The 14,636-nt window shown below is 29.6% G+C and overlaps 1 protein-coding gene across 6 annotated transcripts; it reads left to right on the forward strand.

The window, feature by feature from the left end:
* Positions 1–3,484, forward strand: LOC124839596 (uncharacterized). Of its 6 annotated transcripts, none has more exons than XM_088110094.1 (7): positions 1–171; positions 272–405; positions 609–720; positions 1,095–1,240; positions 1,384–1,581; positions 2,325–2,384; positions 2,678–3,484. In XM_088110094.1, the coding sequence occupies exons 3-7, from the start codon at positions 627–629 to the stop codon at positions 2,894–2,896; spliced, it is 717 nt and encodes a 238-aa protein (XP_087966220.1). In that variant the 5' UTR covers positions 1–171; positions 272–405; positions 609–626; the 3' UTR covers positions 2,897–3,484. The 6 variants fall into 6 exon arrangements, with proteins under 6 accessions (XP_087966220.1, XP_087966219.1, XP_087966217.1 ...); XM_088110093.1 differs by having other exon boundaries at positions 2–171; positions 272–371; positions 622–720; positions 2,678–3,483; XM_088110091.1 differs by having other exon boundaries at positions 2–171; positions 272–371; positions 2,678–3,480.
* The last annotated feature ends 11,152 nt before the right edge of the window (positions 3,485–14,636 follow it).

Here is a 14,636-nt window from a genome sequence, read left to right on the forward strand (position 1 = left end):
GCATTACTTGAGAGTTAAGACTTTCCTTTGCACTTTTTCTGTTCATTTCGCTAGTCTTTGATTTTGAACCATTCCTTGCACCAACCACAAGGCAGTCCCAAGTTCCAGCAAGGAATCACTACTACCACCTTCTTTCCATTATTCTGTTCATAGTTTCTTTTCACAGAAAAAGTAATCTCTCTTCTCTCCATTCCTTGTTTAATTTGCTTCTTATGAAAACCACTCGGAAACATAGTCCCACATCGTTCTGATCAAAACTATTCTCCACCAGGATTTTCTTTTCTCGGGGGAGCATGAACTGAATTGCATGTTTTTTTTGGCTTGATTATACCAAATTCAGAGTTGTGCCCTGTTACTTTTGAAGTACTGAGGTGATTCAAGAGTTTCACATCATAAAGATCTGTGGTCTGCTTCTGTGTGTTCATCTTTGTTCTGAAAACAAACATGATATTTATTCTTACTAGTGTCTGAGTAAATTATATATATCATGTGTGTTCACCTATGTTGTATCAAAATGGCATCTTGATATGTTTGTTCAGAAATGGTGTTCTAGGAATTATAATTAATTTCTATTTTTTTCCCTGATGAATGTTATCATTCTTGAAAAGAGCTTTGTTATAGGAACCATGGAGGGGAGAATGGCACTCTTGTTTCTTTTTGTATTGGCTGCTGCCTGGGCTTGTGATGCAAGAGAACTGGCTAAACGTGATCAATTGAGCAGTAATACAGCAAACTCTGGCACTTCTGAGAACTTTTTCACTAATTTCATCATTCATTTTCTTTGCTTTTTACTATTCTTCTTAGGAAATCCATAGAGTGGATGCATGTATTGTAGATGAAATTTTCAATCCCCCATTTTTAGTCTCTTGCTTTGGTGAACGTGAAAGTAGCAGGTTGCTTAAGCATAGATTATACCCACCAACACTTCAAACACTTGTAATTGTCAAAAAGTGTGATCACATTGAAATAAAGGGTTTATTTCAATGTAGGTTGATTGAGCATCATGTGCACATCTAAGAAACTGCTTTAAATGATTTTCTTTCAAAAGCAAAATGTGGCATAAATAATCTTGTTGACCTGTTTTCAAATTGCAGAGCTAAGCATAAAACCAGATGTGTGTGCACTTTGTGAGGAATACACTGCCAAGGCACTTGATTATCTAAATGAAAACAAGACTCAGCAAGAGATCATTGATATTCTCCACAACACTTGCCACCAGCTTCCCCCTTTTAATCAGAAGGTTGGTCATTTTCTGGATCTCTTGTGTTTTTGTTTTAGATGTTGTAGCTGTTAGTTGATGAAAAAATCAACTCTAATTTCCACTGTGGAATCACAATTTATCATATCCTATATGAATTCCTCTGTTTCTTCTGTATTACACAGTGCATTACTTTGGTGGACTATTATGCTCCTCTTTTCTTCTTAGAAATATCTTCAATTCAGCCTGAAGAGTTCTGCCACAAGATCCATATCTGTCATGTCATTTCATATATTTCCTCACAAGTTCAAGAAGATAGCTGCGGCTTTTTCAAAGATGCTGTTTCAACTCTATTGACTAAGTTGAAAGATAGTGATACCAAGGTATGTAATTTCATCTTTCTGCTACTAAAATAAAGTTTGGCACTGTGGTGTGAAATTTTAGTCCATCTGTCTCCTGATATGAGCAAACTTTTTCCATAGTTTCTAGTTGTACACGGTTTTCATCTACCACAAAACTTGATGGATGTTAAATGATTGCATGGAGATTTCACTGCAAATTATACTTTCTTTTGACTTAGAAAATTCATAGTTGCAGCCATATCACAAGAATTTTGATTATAATGTTGGGTGCATCAGCATATGAATGTAGGGGTGGAAAAAAAGGAAAGAAATATAAAAATTATCTTTTGAATTTAGGATCAATAGTTTATATATTTAGTAATAAGTACAGAGATAGATACTAAAGGAAGGAGATTTGAGTTGAATGAGAGATAAGTATTTTGTACTAATTGTTAAATGAAATTAAATTTCAGATCACAGTTAAGTAATATATTTGAAAAGTAAATGCTTCATATATAAGATTCTAGAACAGCCATCCAGTAATTATTTTAAAAAATGTTCATGTAAAATACTTTCTTTTTAACAAACTGGATAAGATATACAGGTAAATTAAATTTTCTATAGTTTTGGTTCTCTCAAAGGTCTACTATCTTTACTTTCACCCCTTCTACTGTCATAAGCCTAGTACAACTTCTGTTTAAATTTTCTTAACTAATGTATCATTCTGCTTCATTTAGATGAAGTTTTCTTGAATAAACTGGTAAACATTTAATTTAATATGTCAGCTAGATATAATTGAGACAGCAGTGAAGGTGTGCAACTCAGTGGAGAAGTATGCAAATAAGGTGAGCAAAATCTGACTAATTCCTTCAGTTTCCTTAATTTGCATTCAATCATATGAAGTTTCAATTTCCAACTTTTATACTACTGACCAAATTAGATATTATCATGCTTGAATCCTAGTAGTGATTATAATATCTGGAATGAGCAAGTTATAGTGTACAATATGAACTAGGCCAATGTATGTTATATGCACAACTAAGAATTTTGCAGTGTTGTGTAGAAAGTACACAAGAACATAACTTTCCTAATCCCATTTTTGACTTTGGTTTTTATATATCTTCCAAATTGTTTGCAGTGCACAAGAATGGTTTTGGAGTATGGACCCTTGGTTTTTGACAGTGCAGAGAAATTCCTGGAAAACACAGATATGTGCACTGCAATCTATGCCCTTCAAATCTTTAACGATGGCTGGCCAACAAGCCTTTCTTCTTTAAGACTCTTATGGAAACAACGTTCTAACAGATTAGTGGTGTCTTCGTTGCAGAAGATTGCCAAATACATAACACCATATTGAGGAGAGATACATTGTCAGTGTAAAATTTTTAATACAGCATCTCAAGTTGTGTCTGCATATCATTGAAAAATTCAAGACTTTCTATGTAGTGGTTGTGATACTCATGCATGTTTAATTATTTGAGAATACATTTACAAGCAGTGATATATATATATATATATATATATATATATATATCCAGAAATTTTAATTACTGAGGAAACACTCATATATAAAATTCTGGCATTAAAAGTATAACATTAAATCTGTAAGAGTATATATATGCATCACAATTGCTGTAGCAAGTGAATGTGAATGTGGATACATGTATTTTTTTTTAAAATACAAGTACAAAGAGAGTTATTATAACATCCTATGCTGACCCTATCTACTTCATAATTCATTGTTTCTGTTCCAATTTATTTGCTCTGCCAGACAATCTAGTTAAAAAATGCTTGTGGTGGAGACATTGCCATATGTCTAGGAGTTGGACAATATCATGAAACCAGGATCTATGTTTTATGTAATGTTCCTTTCCTAGAGAACCAGTAGTTTCTATTTGGAAGCAACACTGTGTTCTCTGGTTCTGCTTGCATAGGGTCCACAAGCGTGTGAATTTCACATGTTCTAGTGAAAAATTATAATGATATGGAATTCTATTTGGTGTATACTGTTTCTGTGGATTTGAATCTTTAAGTTAAGTGACAATGACTGGTATAAAAATGAAAGAATATGTGAGAAAAAAAAATATTATATATGAAAGTTTGCTGTCTTTTGCCATGAATAATATGAAAGTCATACCAATAGTGATTTATACAGTTAGATTAGAGTGTAAAGCATTTAATACTGTTAGGTAAGGAGCATTGTAATCAAAAAGAAAAAAAAAATAGAAGAGTAAACTATTGTTTTAATTTGCAAAATTGTAAAATGTCTTCTTAAAAATTAGAAAAGTGTCAATTTATAAATTTTATAGTTAAGGAGAATGTTCATTCATAATTTATGTTTGAATTTGGTTGTGTGGAGTAGAGACATCCACTTCACCATCAAAGGTATGCTTCATATGTTGCGCTGGCTAATAACATGAGACTGTCATTATTTCACATTTGTGTAAAAATAGACAATATGGAATAGACAATCTACCAACATATAAACCCTTATTAGTGTAAAAATATATATTTTTTATATCACATTTGTTGAGTTATTGAGAAGAAACGGGTTGACATTTTTTAAATATTGAACCTTCATTATTCTTTTAAAAAATATTGAAACCACACTATACCTTCAATTGATAAAGAAAATAAATACTATATTTAATGAATAAATGACTAATGTAATATCACATTTCTAAGAACATATGAAGGACACAACATAACATATAAAGATGAAGCATATCATGAATTACCTATAACAATAATTCACTTACAATATCAATTTATACAAAATAACTTACATTATATTTGTATCAATTCACTTTTTCTAACGTGTCTTAAAATATTTAAAATATCAATTATAAATTAAAATTATTTAATAATTTTTATTGTATTATTATAATAACTTGATTGATAATATATTTTAATAACTTAATATTTTATTTATTTTCAAAATGATACAAAGCATAATAAATTTTAAATTATTATTTATTTTTTATTATATTAATAATTATTCTCCAAAAACTGGCATGTGTTTAAGTGATGAATTATTAGTTAAATAATCATATTAATAATTGAATAAAACTGACACGTGTTTCTTTTTAAATTTATTTTGTTTAAAGAAAAAATTCAATAAATTTAACATGTATTATTTAATAGTAAAATTCATGGAAATGAAGAAGTTTAAAAAAACATGTGTCAATCTTTATTCTCTTTCCATCCTATTAATTATGTTTTTTCTTTAAGAGAATTATAGAATGCTTATGTTAGTTTTACACGGTTGTTGATTGAGCCCTTTAATTTACAAATCTTGATAAACGACTAAAGATCAAAATAGAAATAAAAACTTTACAGAAAAATCAAGTAAAAAATATATTATAAAAAAATTAAAATGATTTGAGATAAAAATAAATAAATATTATCTATCAATACTTACGGATTATTAATAAATGCAAGTGAGTGATAGAGAATAAAAATGTAATAATGTTTTTTTATAAAGAACTAGATTAGAAGAAAAAAAATATTGAGAAAAACATATAAAACCCGTAAATTTATGAATGGACGAAAAAAAACATTTATGCAAAAAATTAACATAAAATAGGTGTACTTGATCATATATGACCTTATTTATATAAAATAAACCATATCATGCCGATAGAAAAATGTTATATGTAAATTAAATCATAGAAAAATAAATTGTTAAAGAAAAAAATTGCTAAAAACTATATTTTATAAAACACAACTTGAAGTAATGGCTCTAATCTCCGTCAGATTCATTAGCAATTTAAAATAGTCACAACACAATTCCCACTTTTTTTTTTCTTTTTTCAAAGCCATCAAACTTTGGATTCAAAGGGATAAACCCAACGCCACTATCGTAGCATTTTTTTAATTATCACTGTTCTTTAAAAAGAAAATTATAGTAAGCTCATACAACTTTAGTAAAGCAATGAATATTTTACAACAAATAAATAATTAGCTATATGTGATTGAATAAAGAATTTAACTCTATATTATTTTAATAAAAAATTGTACATGAATTAAAGTATACAAGCTCTAGCAAAATTTACTACAAATTTTAAAAATTACTTATTTTAAACATAACAAATCATCATTATAAAGTTGACATTTTTGTTTGTCTCTATCTATGGATAAAGATGACTACGAAGCCTATTGTGATATAGATATTTTCCAAAGTTAACCATTTTCTTATTCATTCCTTCATACAACATGTGATTGAATTTTATTTAAATAATTGATCAATATGCTTCTATTGAAGTCAACGTTTATTCATTCTCAGAATATGCCATCGTGTTGATAGATAAGATTGAATGTTCTTTTGATATGACAAGAGATAATTACAACATTTAAATTCAATTGGTACATAAGAAAATCACGATATCTTATTCCTAACTCGGTTAATAACACTCTAAATTTGATATTAGCTTTGTGATTATCCATTATCCACCTCGTTTGATTTGTTAGCTTCTGGTTGTGGATCATTATCAGTTGCCATTTATACTAACTCAACAATATATTTGTAACTTATAATATTTATACTCGTTATGTTAGAAAATACATTTAACCTCAATTTACTTTTATAAAATTACTTTATCAAATTAAGATTTTGTATATTATAAATTATAAATTATAAATTATAAATTATATATTGTTATATATTTTTAGTTTTTTATACTGGGATATATATCTTAGTAGAATGAATATATATGTTCGATTATAAGTACATGATTGTTGGATCGTATTTGTTGGCATTGTCCAATTGAGATGTAAAAAGAATGAAGATTTGTTCTCAAAAGAGAGTTAAAGAAAATCGTTTTTGTTTTCAAATACAATATTAATAATATGTTTCCGTTTACTTTGGAGTCTGTAACTTCGTCACAATTTGTTTCAAACAAGGATTAAGGGAGTTTTCGTCTCACAAACAAAGCCAACGTTTTAAACTCAAGTTCATCGGTATAACATTTCTAGAATCAATCACCGCATCTGAAGTATTGTCTGTTTAACACCCCATTTTAGGATGTCACGTGTAATTAATTAAGAAAAAATTACTTTTGATACCATCACGAAATAGTAAAAATTTAAAAACTTTATTTCATTATTGTGAAAATAATCAAAATAATGTGGAAATAACAATTAATTCAATTATATCGTATAATGTTTAAAAAATCTAAACATAAACTCTATTACTTTCTCAAAGACATTTTTGAAAATTTCCATATTATTTTCCAGACATATATTTGCTCTATACAACACCAATATCAATTGTAACATTTGCTCCTTATAAAAATGATCATCCTAGATGGAAACCACAACCACAAAATGCAAGGGTGAGCTAACAGAAAATAATACAAGATTATACACAATAATTGTATCCATCCACCCTATTCAGATATTCATCCCCAATCCATAAAGTCAACCACATTCTCATCGCACAAAAACACATTACCACAAACACCCGTGGTCTATCCCCTTATACCTTAGCAGACCACATGTTCATCAAAACTGATCAGTTTGACTCATACGACACTCGACCTCATCCTCTTCCCACATCACATGGTCAAAAAGAACTTCTTTCCACATCGCACGACCGAAAAAAATCTCTTTCCTGCAACAATTTGTCTTATCTTCACACATATACAATCTGTCATCGCTGAATTTACTAGGTACGGCGAGATGACCCCACAACAATCTATCTTATCCTCACACGCATACAACTGCCAACAAGCAATACATTCGTGTTCAAACATCACAACAACCAACCACACAACTCGACAATCATAACAAAAAGCAAAGTCAAACACACATACAACATGACATCATATAAGAACAACACACAAAAAAAACCCAAACAACAAGCAACAAGGCAAGAAAAGAAACAATAAAAGAAAGCTTTCATTACAACATCATCATAAATTGATCACTTCATTCAAAATAATACCAAAAGAAACACCAAGTTTACTCAATTAATTATGTACATATACAAACAAGGCAATAAAGGAAAACAAAAAAATAACAAATCAAGAATGTAAGCTCTCCTTACCTAGGTTTCCTAGAATAAAAATGGCCTTCAACAGCACCCTGAGCTCTCATAAACCTTCACTCAATCAAATTCTCACCCTCATCCCAAAGTGTGTATGATATTAATACACACCACACTTACACATAAAACAATTAATAAAAAGATAAACATAGATTATACACATATCAAGAATTAAACACATTACTATCAATCTATAATAAAGAGTTTTAATCAACTACATTACCCTTTATATTTATAATAATTATCTTTTTTTATTTTAAATAACGACAATCATAACTTATATTTTTTTGGATATGTAATTTTTATATATGCATATTAAAATTTACTTTAAAATTTAGAGTTTCATCATTTTTTAATCTTAAAAGACTTTTTAAAAGATTAAAATACAAAACATATTTAATTTTTCCTTCGTCTCATTATTAAATAACATGAGATTATTGTTTTTATATTGAAACTTAAGCCCCCATTGATGTATTGATGTATAAGGAAATTCAGATCGGAACAATTTATAAATAGTACAATAATTTATTAAACTATAATATTATATATTAAAAGGTCAATTTAAATTTTACTTAATCAAACAAACCGATTTATACATTATAAGTTAAAATTTATTTTTTCAATCATTAATTTCTCACAAATTATTGTCATCTGATAAACTTTTTTGTTACCAGTATGAAAAGCCGTTTAATATAGAATATTTTAACAATTAAAGATAATGTTATAAATATGTTCCTTCGTTGGTTTTAATAATATATATATATATATATATATATATATATATATATATATATATATTATTTTAATAGATATACTAATAATTTAAAGTACCAGGCCAGGGATGTAAGTAAACGTCTGCTTTAATATAATTTTTTGAATGAATTGAATTAAAATTTAATTGAATTGGGTTTAATTATTTCTTCATTTAACATCCAATTCAATATAGTATTCATTATAACTAAATTGAGTAATTTACTAACACATTAAAGTAACATTATAAAAATAATTTAAAGTAAGTATTTTCAATAATTTTTTAATATTCATAAGATAACAACAATAATTGTAACACGTGCATAGCTAATATTTATAGGAAAAAATTATTTTTTTACAATGAAGTTATGAAATTATATATATGTAAATTTTTCACCAACAAAGAGTATACAAAACATTTTCATCAATAAACACTCAAATTCATAAAAAAAAGTATGCTATCTCGCGGATCTTATGTCTACGAAGTTTTATTATTAATCATATTAATTCTACGAAGTAAGAAGGAATCTCTTTTTTCTGGAAAGAATCATAACGAAGCAATATTTTGTATGTATTGAAAATTAATAAATAAATACGAGATAACGAAAATAATTATAATGAATATAATTTATTATTTAGAACATTAACTGGAAATGTCAATTTCTAATTAATTGGAATATTAATTTTGAAAGATACGCGTGGGTCACACTTCAACAGACAGCAACTGACGTCTGAACCACGTGGCAGTGTTACACGCAACGGGTATGTTCACATCACAATAACGTAATCCCAGAAACGTAACGTTTGCGCCATGTGGCGCCTCGTGAACGGTCACTACCGTGAATCACGATTCTGCGAAGCTTCATTGTTGATTTCATTTTCATAAATGAAAACACTTCTAAAATATTTAAGTTTCTTCTAAAATATTTAATATTTCTTTTCAAAATAAAAATTAAAGTTGTATTCTCTTTTACGTTAACTATGAATAATGGATAGAGCTGGATATGGTGGACCACGCACTTTAGGTTGTTATTCAAATAAATTTGAATTATAAAAAATATATTTACATAGTTTGCATCTTAAAAAATGGACACATAATATATAATTTACATTAAGTCTATAATCAATTAAAAAAATTCAAATTAAAAATAAAAGTAACAAATTACATAACAAGATTTAAAATTATTTCAGGAGAAAATATCATTAAATTTGTAACACATAGATTATAAGTAATTTTTAAAATTGTGGGTTAACCCCGCTTTAACGAGTAATGAAAATTAAATGTAAATAAACTTATATTTAAAAATGTACTTAAAAATATAAGTCTACTTCCCTATGAGTAATGAATTATTGAATTAAGTCAAATATACTTCTATCTAAATGCCTAGCTTAATGAATCTCACATCGTATATGAACCTAACAAGAAAATATAGATGTTTATTGTTTTGTTAGCATTGCTTTTAAGAATAACACAATAATATACTTTGGTGGCATTTTATGGTAGTTGTAGTGTTCCACTTTGCAACAATTTTATATGGTTTGTAGAAAAATATCGTTGCCTACATAATGCCTCGAAGTATACTTTAAAACCCAATTGGGCAACAACTTTGTTGTTTAGTCTATCCATGAAGAGGATTTGAAATAATTAATCTTCACCATTTTCAAGGTTGCTTTACTTTTATAAAGTTGAGAATAACTAATTTAAAATTGTTGAATATAATTAAGATGTGCGTCTATGTTGAATCTAATAATAAATTTAGTTTTAAAATGTTTATAAAGAAAGGATAGTAATATTGTAGGGACCCCAAAGGTAACTAATTTCATGTGGATGTTTTTCCGTAAGTGGGTACCAACTATATGTGATGTGCTTAGGAAAATAAAAATGTTATCTATTAGTGGTGTACTTTTGTATCATGTTTGGTAGTATTGATGAATTTGCCAATGTTGTTTTCGTTTGTAGTAAAACATATCTAGTTTGGAAGGTGGGTTACAGTTAGATAAAAATAGTTAGGAAAAAATAACAATTGTGCAATTACACAACAAGAAAACCGTTCATAATACAATTTTTCTTTAGTTAATATATTTTCACTTGTGAACATATAACACTACAAGAATAATTGATATTACTGACGGTCGTATCGGTAATGCATCAAATCCGTCGGTAATTGTCGTTTACCGACGGCTTATCGACGGTCAAAATACCGTCGATAAAAACGTTGTCGGTAACCTTTACCGACAGATATTTCAGCCGTCGGTAATTACCGAAGGCTTATGGTCTTCGGTAAATCCTTTGGTAATTACCGCGATCTGGTTCATCTTCTTTTTCTTCCTTCCTCCCTCTGTGTCATTTTTTTTCGTTTTCATGAACTTCGCCACCAAAAAAGCATCACGCCAGTAACAAACTAATTTCCAAAGAATCAAACAACCAATTTATTTTCAATAGTTAAAATCATAGGGAGTTTCTCTGCAATTCTCAGATTTGTAAGAGAAATGTTCCTAATCACAAAAATGTGGTGGAGAGCAGCGGTGGTGGAGGGCAGCGACGATGGAGGGCAGCGGCGGTGGAGGGCAGCGGCGGTGGAGGGCAGCGACGGTGGAGGGCAGCGACGGTGGAGGGCAGCGACGATGGACAGCAGCAGCGGTGGAGAGCAGCAATGGTGGAGAGCAACTACGGTGGAGAGCAGCGGTGATGAAGAACAGCAGCGGTGGAGAGCAGTGGCGGTGGAGAGCAGCGATAGGAAGAAATATTACACTGACATGGAGAGAAATGAGAGGAGAAATGAGTGTTTGCCACATATATTGGCATTGGAAGCGAAGCTGGTGCTGAAAAATTTCTGTTTTTTTACCGATGGTCAAAATCCTTCAGTAAATCTATCGGTAATGTCGTCAAGTGAAATAATGGGGAAGAAAATTTCCGCTCTTTTTACTGACGGCCAAAAGCCTTCGATAAATCCATTGGTAATGTGCATGTCACTTATCGACGGCCAAAAGCCTTCGGTAAATTCGTCGGTAATGTGCATGTCACTTACCGACGGCCAAAAGTCTTCGATAAATCCATCGGTATGTGTATGTTACTTACCGACGGCCTTAGCGTTGATTTTTGACCGTCGATAAAAAGATTAAAAACACCGTTGGTAATTCTGTCAGAAATTAAAATATATCGACGGATATTGATCTGTCGGTAAAAATTCGTCGGTAATAATAATTTTTTGTAGTGTAATATATATAAAGTTTAATACATAATAATAATAATGTTTTGAAGAATTCTCCAAAATTATAGTTATCCTAAATGTTAATAACTACATGTTGTTGAGGACATTGATGAGTAAATCAAATAAATAAATAAACAAATTGACATGTAAATTATATATTAGGATCGAGAAGAAAAATCAAGAAAAAAACATTATTAAAAGATATTAAAGAAAGCCTGACTAGGGCAGATAGACTTCAAAGTAAGACAATATTAAGACAAAAAATTGAAGTTAAAATCGACAAAACAATTATATGTAATATTTACTTTAGAACATGAAATAAAAAAGAACATACGATAATATGGATAGTTTAAGACAGTTAATTAAATAAGTAGTTTAAATGTAAACAAAGGATAACAAATTGTGAATACAATCATTTCAAACAGGTTGATAAAACCCCAAATAGAAAAAAAGACTAATTAGTGTTGGGTAGCAATTTTGGTTATCACCTTCTTTGATTTACTTTACAAATTCTATCTTTAATAATTTTTATGTTTAATGTTTTGATAGGTCCCTTTTTTTGTCCAAAATCTCAAATAGGTCCCCTAGTTATTTGGTATCTCAATAGGGTTTTATTTTTGAAAAATTGAAACAAATAAAGGCTTGCCATCAAATTGGACAAACGTCGTTTAAGAGACCCATACGTGACATGCTGACAGTATTTTCGCCTAAGCTAAACCTTCTCGCTTGGGCGAGATATGCAGAAAACTGAAACACAAAGTTTGCTTATATATTCATTTTGTTAGGACGCAATAGATGATGTTAAAGTGAGTTTGTGAATGAAAACTCAAATAACAATGTATTTGACTATCTTGAATGAATGAAGTTGTGTTATATTTAGTCTACTATTTGACTCTCTTGGTAGCTGTTTCAGGGTTGAATTCCATCAAAGTATACTCTCTTGTGTAATCCATGAGAATGAGCTACCTTACCTCAATATCAGTAATGATGTTAATGGTATATCAAAAAGTAGGAATCCTAATCAAGAAGGAATCATATTCATGTGGAAGCAAAACCACTTTTCTTTCTGTGATATATCTTTTCATACCTTGCGCCTATAATTTGGGGAAAGAAAGCACTGCATTGGAAAGAAAGCGGTTATGAACTAGTCCTTCTTTTTCTGAGTTTTAACACAGAGTCGCGTAGTCTCGCTTAAGCTAAAAATTTCAACTTAAGCTAGATTGACAAGGCAACAATTTTAAAAGGATTCGCCCAAGCGACCCAAGTTTCGCCTAAGCGAAAAAGCTGTCCAGTGGGTACCCCAAGTTTTAGCCTAAATCTCGTCCAAGCAACTTAGTTTTAGCTTCAGCGAAAATGTTCGAGTACATATCTCGCCCATGCGAAAAGGTTTAGCTTAGGAGAAAATGTTGTCACCATGCCACGTAAAAGCCTCCTCTTAAACAAAATTTGTCCATTTGACGGCAAGCCTATATTTGTTTAAATGTTTTTTAAAGATCATGACCCAATTGAAACACAAATAAGTAAGAGATCTATTTGAAATTCTGGACAAAAGAAAAAGACATACCGAAACATTAAACCTAATTTTTATTATAATTTCAATTCATGTAAGATCTTCTTCTTTGCTCATTTATCATTTATCATTTTATCTTTTCAATCATCCACTATTCCATATGTAAAAATAAAAAAATAATATATATATATATATATATATATGTATACATATATATATATGTATACATATATATGTATATACATATATATATATATATATATATATATATATATATATATATATATATATATATATATATATATATATATATATATATATATATATATGAGCTACCATTATTTTCGTACACCTCTTTCATTTTAACTTGACTTGTGTGTTGCTCTCAAGGTTATAACTTAATTATGTACTATAAGAACTTTAGGTATGTGAATGAAGATCATATATTCACCATCTCATAACTAAAAATATATTAACTGAAATGAATAATTTTTATATGTGGCCAATGATTGAGACAGGGTTATTAATACGATTCTTTATCACTTTTATCTCTGCCTTTTAGTTTGACTAAGAATTCTAGATTTAATTTCATCAAATACCAAGATTTATAGAACCATAATTAGAATATGACTTTCAAGTCTAATTTAAAATGTTATCATTTTTTTTACACAAACACACTCAATTAAAGTTGATGTCACAACCACTGATAAATTACTATATGTACGTAATTTTGATGGATTTTAGGGTTTAAAGTTTATACAGGTATTAATCTAAACAATTTATAATAGTAGTTTTAATTTAGAAAATTGTAACAATTTATAATAGTAGTTTTAATTTAGAAATTTGTTGTTTAGTGTAGAATATAAAGATTTGCAAGTTTATTATAGTCACACTATTACATTCCAAAAATACAGTCTAAAACTATATAGTAGAATAATCACATTTAGCAATATTACAGCTCAGTCTTACATTAAAGAGAACGTACAGTTATGGCCGAATGGCCTTACAGAAAGAGTTACAAATTTAAATTGTACCAGATAAGCAATCATGACCGAACGGTTTACAAAAGTCTATACCGAACGGTCAAGGAAAAACAAAAGGAGAAGGTGATCGAACGATCACCTTACTATCATACAAAACTACTGACCGAACGTCCTACTATTCGGTCTTAACTTCTACTTCAACTAGGTTGTCTTCTTCCAGCAACTCGTCTCCTTCTGCTCACATCCACAATGGATGATCATTGCAATGACAAAGACGAACGTACAAAACAGACAAGACAGGAAAACACAGGGTAAGCTTATATAATTTAATTCATGTATAAATATACATTTCACACAAACAAACACACAAGATAAATTTCATCATACGTTTCATTCAAAGCCTAATACTAGACTGACTGTCCAGACTGTATGAAATCTGTGTAGCTACGACGTTCGTGCACCCGGGTGATGTAGTAACTGGGATACCCTCAACAGCTGCCACCCGAGGTTAGTCCTATTTGTCCAAATTAACCATAAGGACTAGGACCTCCTGCCATTCCCACACATGACCTACCCTCCTCTACTTGAGGACGAGT

The sequence above is a fragment of the Vigna umbellata genome, chromosome 3, assembly GCF_029865625.1.
Source record: "Vigna umbellata cultivar VRB3 chromosome 3, Vumbellata_1.0, whole genome shotgun sequence".
NCBI lineage: Eukaryota > Viridiplantae > Streptophyta > Magnoliopsida > Fabales > Fabaceae > Vigna > Vigna umbellata.

Excerpts from the sequence above, each read along its gene's own strand:
- LOC124839596 (XM_088110094.1), top strand. The coding sequence starts at position 627 with ATGGAGGGGAGAATGGCACTCTTGTTTCTTTTTGTATTGGCTGCTGCC. Across the intron at positions 1,241-1,383 it reads TTCCCCCTTTTAATCAGAAG|TGCATTACTTTGGTGGACTA; the intron begins GTTGGTCATTTT and ends TGTATTACACAG. Across the intron at positions 1,582-2,324 it reads TGAAAGATAGTGATACCAAG|CTAGATATAATTGAGACAGC; the intron begins GTATGTAATTTC and ends TTAATATGTCAG.